Source organism: Montipora capricornis, chromosome 3, assembly GCF_036669925.1.
Source record: "Montipora capricornis isolate CH-2021 chromosome 3, ASM3666992v2, whole genome shotgun sequence".
Classification (NCBI taxonomy): Eukaryota; Metazoa; Cnidaria; class Anthozoa; order Scleractinia; family Acroporidae; genus Montipora; species Montipora capricornis.
The window spans coordinates 61,713,738-61,723,737 of NC_090885.1; the positions used below are offsets into that span (position 1 = coordinate 61,713,738).

The 10,000-nt window shown below is 41.3% G+C and overlaps 1 protein-coding gene across 1 annotated transcript in view; it reads left to right on the top strand.

Annotated features, from left to right (window-relative positions):
• LOC138043614 (uncharacterized) overlaps window positions 1-10,000 on the top strand; it is a 46,393-nt gene that overhangs the window by 5,335 nt on the left and 31,058 nt on the right. Inside the window, exon 3 of the mRNA XM_068889972.1 lies at window positions 6,767-7,084. Coding sequence (XP_068746073.1) covers window positions 6,767-7,084 — 318 coding nt within the window. The remainder of the gene's footprint in view (window positions 1-6,766; window positions 7,085-10,000) is intronic.

Sequence of the window (10,000 nt, forward strand, 5' to 3'; positions counted from 1 at the left end):
TTGACATGTTGAGATTAATAGTTATTGCTGATTCTAGCAGTCTGGGCAAATAATGCATGCTTCTGCAGATCCTACATTTATGTAGTATCATAGTTTAGTGATACAATTGTCTACAGGGAGTTTTGCAGCTTAAATTGGCATTAGAGAACAAAATTTAAATATATATACTGCAAAGGTTGGTCAAGACAACGTGAATATAGGCGTTGTTACAATATTTCGGCTGGCCAACACCAGCCTTCTTCAGGTTTATTGAATGGATAAACGCTTGTCACAAGATCTTTATATTTACCGGAAATGACATAAAAAGGCTACGTGATGAGTAAAATTAATCAAAGTGCCACTGTCGTTACTCGTGGATATAAAAGTTACCGTGATTGTTTAAAATTGGCAGGCTGAAGTTTTCTTTATGCATTAGCATTGGTAGTTGGATAATAGTGTAACAGCACGGTGGGCTGTCATATGCAACTAGATACCCAAAATAATGCATGTATGTGAGGTAATCCCCTTTGCTGGAATTCAACCCTGTGAAATAAGTATACCAATTTTCTCCAACAGGAATAAGACTACTCTTAAACACATCCTCTATAAAGAGCTGTACCATGTGTTCAAAGTTCGTTGCACGGATGACAGGGTAATTTTGAAAGGTCTGATTTTTGTTGCCAGGTATAGCAAGTAGAGCACATCCATTCACTAATATTAACACTTTTTGCTCCAGTTATACATTCCTCCAACAAACCTTGAGAATATTTATCACTATATTTGATACTGTTACACTTAGAAACAGATGATCTGAGCCGTAACTGATCACAGCAAGTGCATATATATTCAGGGCCACGTGTTATCTTATCACAAAAAAGACTGAATCACTTTTGACATGGAATGTCTCATAGAGTTTTGACCTTGACAAATTTCACTTTGGTTTAGCCTTGATCTCTGCATAGCTTTCCTTAAATGGTTTAATTTATGCTTTTCTGTTTAGGTCTCTGATATGTTCTGGATTGCTTTTCCTTTCCTATTCCCTTGCTGCTTCAATATTTTCAGATCTGTTTGGGCGTTTTTCATTATTTTTCTTTTCCCTGAACTCTTCAAGTGACTTTGTCTCTTCGGCTTGATAGATTCTCTCATATAAGCTCTTTTTTGCCATTGCTTTGTAGAAATTATTACGGACACTCACATCACTTTTGGCCATCGTTAATTAATCGATTCATTATTACTAGGCTCTGAAAAATTGTTGACATTGGTAACACTGCTGATTTCATAACCTGAAATACTGTCAGTATAATAATCTAACTGAAGTGCTGAAACATGTGTCTTCCATCTAGATGTCCAATGTTCACAGTAGTTCCCTGTTGTCCGCTTATAGGACTGATAACAGTTACTGGTGCCCACCCCTCAATGGATTCATTTATACGTATAGTAACATTTAATACATTGCAAACTGCTCGCACAATAAGTGCATCACACCATGTATGTTGCTGTGACAACAAATGCACAATTGCTCTATAATGGGTCCAATAAATTTTTGATGGTTGTTTCTGATGGATTCAACTCCAGCAGTATGCACATTCGTGTGATAGGAAGGATGATTGGTGGGCAACAGAAGAAAAGAAGCATGAACCATCTGAGGTACATTCTAGTGCCTTCAATCCTTTTTGAGCTAATCTAGCCCGCAACAGGCTCAGTAATAATTGTATGTGCTGTATGTCTACTCGTTCCATGAGCAACAGGGCCTGGGTTCGATTCAATGTTTCCTCATAGAGCGAGTTTCAATTGAGTGTCGTAAAACCGAAACCGAAACCAAAGCAATTACTTTGGCCAATCAAAAAGGACTGAGACAATCCGGCAAACCAATCAAAACTCGAAGTAATTACACGAAACCGACACAAAGCGCGGGAAAATATGCACGCGTGAGCCACGATTGGTTTTGGTTTCACTTCTGATTGGATGAAAAAATGGCGCGAGAACTTTGAACCAATCACTGAGTGAAGTAATCATAAACCAAAGTAATTATCTAATTACTTTCGACACTCAATTGAAAACCGCTCTATCAATAGCATTTCTCTTGATAGACAATAATTCTCATTTTGTTGGTTCAATTTTGTCGAATGCGTAGAAGCAGATTAATCTTGAATACACAATAGAACTGACAAGTCTTTTTTGTGTTTAGAAGTCCTGCGGAGAATAAGATAAAAATGACGATTAGAATCTCCTACTCTCGAAGATTGTTACGTCTGAGTTGCGGTCTTGTCTCAACTCAGACGAGCTCGGTACGTCCTTATTTAAATAATGCACCATACACTTTCTAATTACCTTGTCTTTCTGAAACAAGCTCGACGTTTTCTTGTAAGGAATTAATCCTGGAAGGTTCTCTGTCCCGGGGAGCATGTACTGCCTCAGCCCTTGCTCTATCGCAGGAGATTGGTACGGATTTCTCATCAGTTTTCGTTACATAATCAGTGACCGAGTCTTTCGACAGTTCTTCATTATGGTCCACCACACAAGTACTAGTGTCTGGAAGCATGGATTGCTTGGTTGCCTCACTGTTTTTCATGTCGGGTGTCTGGAAAACCCGAATAGCGAGTAGCGAATAGTCGCGAATACCGAACAGCGAACAGTCACGAATAGTACGAATAGTGCGAATAGTGGCGAATGGTCGCGAATAGTGACGAATAGTAACAAATAGTGGCAAATAAGGGTGGAGGGGGGAAGGGGGGGGGGGGGGTTGTGACGAAATGACGAAAATTTGGTACCCAGTACTTCCTGGTCAACCGCGCAGCAACGTTGGATGGGGTATTCCCGCTAGAAAAGCAGAGATGTGTCTGCGAAGGACAGCTTGAGCCCTGAGAAGAAAAGGTAATAAATGCACTGAAATCCTGTTGCTTATTTGGATAATTAATTAACGCAACGGTTATCAGAGTAGCTCGTTTGGTCTCTTTAATCACAAATCACTTGCCTCACATTTTGATTTTATTCCTTTTTACAGAACGCAGGATGAGGATGATGAAAATTTATGTTCGGGCGCCACTGTGCGAGGAGATGAACATGAGCTTGATGTATTAATGAAAGTGATTTATATTTTTGCATTTTGACGTTTGTTCTTCTTTAGAGTGTTTGTAAAAGCATGCACGAAACTCAGGTGAGAATATTATTTGATTTGATTACTAGATTTTTCAGCATAATGAGGTGACTATTGAAGACTATTCGTAACTATTCGCCACTATTCGCACTGTTCACGAGTACTATTCGCTATTCGCGACTATTCGCTGTTCACTATTCGCTATTCGCGGCTATTTGCTATTCGCTATTCGGGTTTTCCAGACACCCTTTCATGTCACGGATGTTGTTCAAGTTGTATTCATGTGGTACACTTTGATAGCTTCGATGTTACTCTCCAAATGACAGTCACCTTCCAAATGGAATTTATTTATCCCTCGTGACCTTAGGGGATGAACACGCACTTTCTTCTCACCATGTGTCTGTCGATTCCATAATTTTCTACATGTATTAAAGTCTTCGCGTTGGTTAGTGAAAGGCGGTGCACAATTAATTGCACCAATCTGTACTTGTTCAGAATATTTTGCTTCACCTTCGAAGAAAGCCATTTCTTTAATTCTTCCGTTTCTTGCTTCTAAATGCAGCGAAAGGTGCTCAAACACTTAAGTATAAAAGCGACATACAACAATGGCGGCGCACAACCTCGCGAACAGGAAGTCACAGCTTTCTAAGCTGTGTTGTGATTATCCATCCTGATTGGCTTATTAGATCGAACTTCCGGTTACGCAGGAGTGACACATTTGCATAAAGAACCTCACCAAAACTCGTGGATATATCCACGAGTAATAAAAACGGAAATGCATTAAAAAGAGGAAAGATAATAATACATGATAACAAGGTAAAATAAACAAAAGAAAATAAAAAGTTAGCTAAACTAAATTACATTTCATCTCTTCTGTTAAGGCCTGCAGGCTCCAGTGTTTTTCCTCTGTGTATGAGGAATGCCTCACGAGCCTTTCTGATGGAGTCACGACTAGTGTGGTATAAGTCGGTATAAGGATCATGTGATCCTCCGCGTGACCACTGGTCAGGAAGTGTCGTGAAACCGCAGTGGGGGTATAACTACAAAAGGGTTTATAATAGGTCGCCTATGTTCATTGAAACGGTCTTTAAGACGACGTTTGGTCTCTCCCATGTACTGATGATTTCATTTAGTGCACTGAATCATGTAAATAACATTAGGGGTTTCACAAGTAATATGTGATTTGATTTTAAAGGTTTGTCCAGTACTATAAAAAGTGTATTGATTATGGCCATCCTCAATAAAAGGACAGGCGGTGCAACTAGTTTTATTGCACCGAAACGAGCCGGATGGAGACCTAGATTGGTCGGTGTTAGTAGGTTCCGGCAATTTAGCCCTAACTAGAATGTCACTAATGTTTTTACAACGCCGGTAGGCTACTAAAGGGAGATTAGTAAAAACATTTTTACAGCGACCAGATGAATAAAGCACGTTAGAGTGTTTGTGAATTATACGGGATATGTTAGGTAAAGCGGGATTATATGTAAGGACGAACGGAACAGTGTCTGTCTGTTGTTTAGGTTTGGGTTTAAGAGCGTCGTTCCGAGAAATGTCAGAAGCTCGTCGTATCTCGGTTTTAAGGAAATTAAGTTCGTAACCTCGATTGACGAGGTTATGGACTATCTCGGCGTTGCTAAAACGTGGGTCAAGGATAAGGGTCAAGGGTCAAGGGTAAGGGTCGAGGGTAAGGGTAAGGGTAAGGGTCAAGGGTAAGGGTCACCATTTTGAAAGATATGCAAGATTTTTTAGTTCTTTTTGCCCCCGACATAGAAGTTTTCGATTTTTTTTATTATTCGACGCAATTGGCATGCAAACGCCTTAACCAGGCTTACATTTCTCTCACAAAACAAACGTAAAAACGTCTCTAACTGACATGTCTTCGTAAACGTAAACGTGACGGTCCTAACAGCAACAAAATGATGTTTCTTTAAAAAAACCTATGGTACTTTTTGCGAACTTTCCGATCTCTGTCCTGGAATAAGTTGTGAACAAGCAAGATAAATGTACAATGAAGATTATAGACAAGTGAATGGACTTGTCAACGAAAACACAATTTTGAAACAGCTCCATTCTATATATTAAGAAAAAGCCCTGTTACAACCTTGCTGACATGATCCCTTAGTCAAGACCTTGGATCGAAGACAACAATATAACACAATATAACTTAGTAATCGTGGAAAGCTGTCGACAGAAACGTTAGAGGTTACTCAATTACTGTAATGTTTTTGTATTAAATTCAGTGTTTTGTTTCAATTGTGACTGTGTACTGATAACATCGTTATATTGGAAAAGATTTTACATTCGGCCTGCTAGATATCGGGAATATCGTGATATCGAGGATTGTTATGCCGAGGTTCCACTGTATACCTAAATTTTTTCAACCCAGGGCCCTGGAATTAACTAAAACCATTATGTGTAAACCCCAGGTTCAAAATAGTAACTATCACCCTTAACCCTTACCCTCGACCCTTACCCTCGACCCTTACCCTTGACCCTTACCCTTGACCCTCGACCCTCGACCCTTGACCCTCGACCCGCGTTTTAGCAACGCCGTGGACTACCTCGATACCAGATACGACGTGCTTCTGACATTTCTCGGAACGACGCTCTTAAACCCAAACCTAAACAACAGACAGACACTGTTCCGTTCGTCCTTACATATAATCCCGCTTTACCTAACATATCCCGTATAATTCACAAACACTCTAACGTGCTTTATTCATGTGGTCGTTGTTTTTACTAATCTCCCTTTAGTAGCCTACCGGCGTTGTAAAAACATTAGTGACATTCTAGTTAGGGCTAAATTGCCGGAACCTACTAACACCGACCAATCTAGGTCTCCATCCGGCTCGTTTCGGTGCAATAAAACTAGTTGCACCGCCTGTCCTTTTATTGAGGATGGCCATAATCAATACACTTTTTATAGTACTGGACAAACCTTTAAAATCAAATCACATATTACTTGTGAAACCCCTAATGTTATTTACATGATTCAGTGCACTAAATGTAATCTTCAGTACATTGGAGAGACCAAACGTCGTTTTAAAGACCGTTTCAATGAACATAGGCGATCTATTATAAACCCCTTTTGTAGTTATACCCCGACACTTCCTGACTAGTGGTCACGCGGAGGATCACATGATCCTTATACCGCTCGAACAACTGCACACTAGTCGTGATGACTCCATCAGAAAGGCTCGTGAGGCATTCCTCATACACAGAGGAAAACCACTGGAGCCTGCAGGCCTTAACAGAAGAGATGAAATGTAATTTATATTAGCTAACTTTTTATTTTCTTTTGTTTATTTCACGTTGTTATCATGTATTATTATCTTTCCTCTTTTTATGCATTTCCGTTTTTATTAATTTTACTCATCACGTAGCCTTTTTATGTCATTTCCGGTAAATATAAAGATCTTGTGACAAGCGTTTATCCATTCAATAAACCTGAAGAAGGCTGGTGTTGGCCAGCCGAAATATTGTAACAACGCCTATATTCACGTTGTCTTGACCAACCTTTGCAGTATATTTTCTATTTTTAAAGTTTTTTGGTGTGGTCACGATCTATTTTGATCCAACGTAGAGGAAGTTTTGATCGTACACGGTTTTTGCAGTTGTTTAATCCTTAAAATTAGTTACAAATTTGAACCGACAATTCTTGAATTCTTGCATTCTTTATTCATATATCAGGCATTGACATGTGCTTTGGACAACCAATAAATAATGACATCCTCAAGCTTGTCCAGGAAGAAATGACTACATTAAGTAAGTCCGTTGAAGACAACAAAGAGTCCTGGATGCAAGACCATGAGGGACTAAGAAATCACCTTCAAAATTTGATCAGCTTGTTTGGGCTTGACATCAAAAGACTAGAAGATAAACAGGTCACCTTAGAAAGAGGCATTGTGAGACTTCAAAGCCGAACTGAATTCTTGGAAGAAAAACTGAGTGGCATGTCGCAAGCAGAAGATAAACCCATTTCAACTCATAATATCTCCTTTACAAGTGGTGAGTAACCTTGGTGACTATAACCTAGATGTCACTGGTCTTAAAGTTTTTTTGCTGTGGCTTGCATACATTCATTGTGTAACATAGTTACTCAACTTTATTTCCTTTCAGATTTTAGAGTAGCATGGTTTTTCCAATATCTGCAAACAAAGCAAAATTTAAAAAGGAATATTAAGATAAGATTAAGTTACTAATTACATTACGATAAAACTGATTAACAAAATTGACAACAAGAATTCTGTGCCAATCAGGAGGAAACACTGAGTTTACTCGAAGTCGTGGCTGTGAAAAGCGTCACGTCAGCCACAACACTGTTCACAGGCGCCCCAAGCTCACAACGCGATTTTTTCTTACGTAGTAAGAACGTCTTTCTCTCGCAATAAACTTTCCCTACCTCAAATATGTTGTTCCCTTTTGTTTTGTGTCGATTCATTAGCCATTGCTGATATAGTGAAATAAGTACTCGTTTATGCACTTTCAAGTGAAGCGAAGCGAAGGCTGCACAATCGTCACCTCCGAAGTCGAACATCACTTAACAATTTGATCTCCCTTCACAAGGAAAAGTCCCCAATCCCGATATAATTGCCATTTCCATATAGCCCAATGATATTCTCTCCACACATATTATTTAACGTTCGTTTAGCAATCTTTCTGTCCGTGAAATCTTGAATTTCGTCAGCTGCCCTGATTGGGTCTGTGGGCAATTTTTTGGTTTTTTGAGTCAGTTTCTCGACAAAAAAAGGAGCACAGAAGCAAAAAGTTATCAAATAAATGAATAAAAGAAAGTAAGTTAACTCACCTTGTTTATTTTGTTTTGTCTTTTCGAGCTTTTTTCGACTATTTTGGGACGTTGTTCTTGAAGAGTCTGAAGTAATCTTCCTAAGTGGAAGTCAAGGCTGGACACAGCGATTCACGGAGAAATGTACTCGAAAGCCTTTTTCTCGCTGAAAAGCGAGTTCGCTGCGCTGTTTTTCCTTCCAACGAAAAGAGCATAGTTTGCGTTCCTCCCTGTCTGATCAGCTTGCTGAAATCATTATCCGTTCGACTCGAATGAGAAAGATTTCCTTCACATTTCCAGACCGGACAGTTGGCCGCCGAAGCTTGTGCTCGTCTTTTTCGCCAACGGGACTGAAATTAGGGATTTTGCCCGCGCGTAATTACCACTCACCCCTCCGATACACGGATCCGGTCCTTTTCCCCAACTTTCCCCACAGTCCACGTTAATCCACGTATAATTTAACGAACAGGAAAAAAATTGCCTAGTACAGTGTTGACATTGCTGACGTGACGCTTTTCACCGCCACGTCTTGCTGGGCTGCCTATGGTTTAATAAAACGCTAACTGCAATCAAAGGCGAGCACATGGAACAGACGCGAAGCGCAAGCGCATGCGCAGCGTTAACAGCTGCTGGCAATACAATGTCAATAACGTAGTGGCGTGGTTGCCTCCTAGTTCTCTATGGCCTAGCGTCCAAGCACAGAAGGAATCTGAATGTGCATGCAAAATAAACGATTAAATATAGAAAGATACAGAGCCTAAACTAGAACAACAATAGAGAAAAGCAAATGACATACGCACAACGGGTGCAGTCTCTAATCCCTTAGGTTTGTCCTACTAAATGTCACGAGTAAAATAGAGGTACAACTATAAAGTGAAGGCATACGGATCAGTGCTACCATGGAAGAACGCTTAAAAGCGTTCTTCCATGTCCCAGTCTTGATTGTGCTAGAATGGGGCACTTCGTTGGCGGCCAGGCCTCCTGAGGGGGATGATAGCAGCAGATTCAGGTGGTGCACCAGAAAGAATCGAGCGGTCTGGAGAAGAAGCCGGAGTGCAGGGTGGTGGGACAATGGCTGCAGGTACGGGAGGAAGTTCCTGGACAGGTATAACGTCGTGCACAGGATGTGGAACCGCGGGTTTTTCATAGGCTGGGGGCCAAATAACCACTTGAGAAGGCGCAGGTGCAGTGGAATGTCTTGGTGGTAGAATAACAGGGTCTGCGTCATCATCGGAGTATAATGGAGAGGGCTTGGAAAGACAATGGATGGGGCCCTGTGAGGACTGAGCCAAAACTGTCGTGGCCACTGGATAGGCACCGAATAGACTTTGCTGCGAAACTGGGAGGTGGTAAGGTAAACTTTCGGAGCTCACAGGAAAGGTCCTCACGGACGCTGACCACGAGGTATTTCTCACGAGCTTTCAATTTGTCTTAGTCACCCTTCAAGAAGACTAAGTCGCCCACAGAGACAGCAGCAGAGGGTATGGCCGCGAGCCTTAGACTTTGCACTTGGTGTGTGATTCTGTTGGCGGGAGAAATGCTGGCTAAGGATGAGTTGTCGGTCAACTATAGGTGACTGCTCGCCAGTTAGCTGGTCACGTTGAGTCCATACCTTGCGCGCAGAAAGGCCATCACGCCGGATGCTGGAGTTCGTGTTTGCTGTCGCTAGTGCGAGAGTGACGTCAGGCACAGGTCCTCCCTCGGGGGACAGGTTTAGGAGCTCTAAACCGTGCTCCTCAGTGGCATGTTCAGCGACAGGCTTCTTATTTGGATTCTTGACCCTGCCGATCTCCAAGGTAATTCCATGGGAGAGGAGGATTGGGTCGCTGGCAAGTGAACAAAAACCAGGAGCAGGATCAACATGACCTGTCGCACCGCCATCATGTAAGGAATGCAGTTGGGAACATAGGATTATGATGGCATTGCGGAGATCCTCATGTTTCTCGCTCTTGATAAGGGTGATTAAAGTGTATGAGGAGACAGTTTCTCTTACAACTAGGATCAATTGTCGGTGACCTTGGGCGACATTGGCAGCAAATGAAATATAGAAAGATACAGAGGCTGAACTAGAACAACAATAGAAAAAAGCAAATGACATACGCACAACGGGTGCAGTCTCTGGCGCCTTAGGTTTGTCT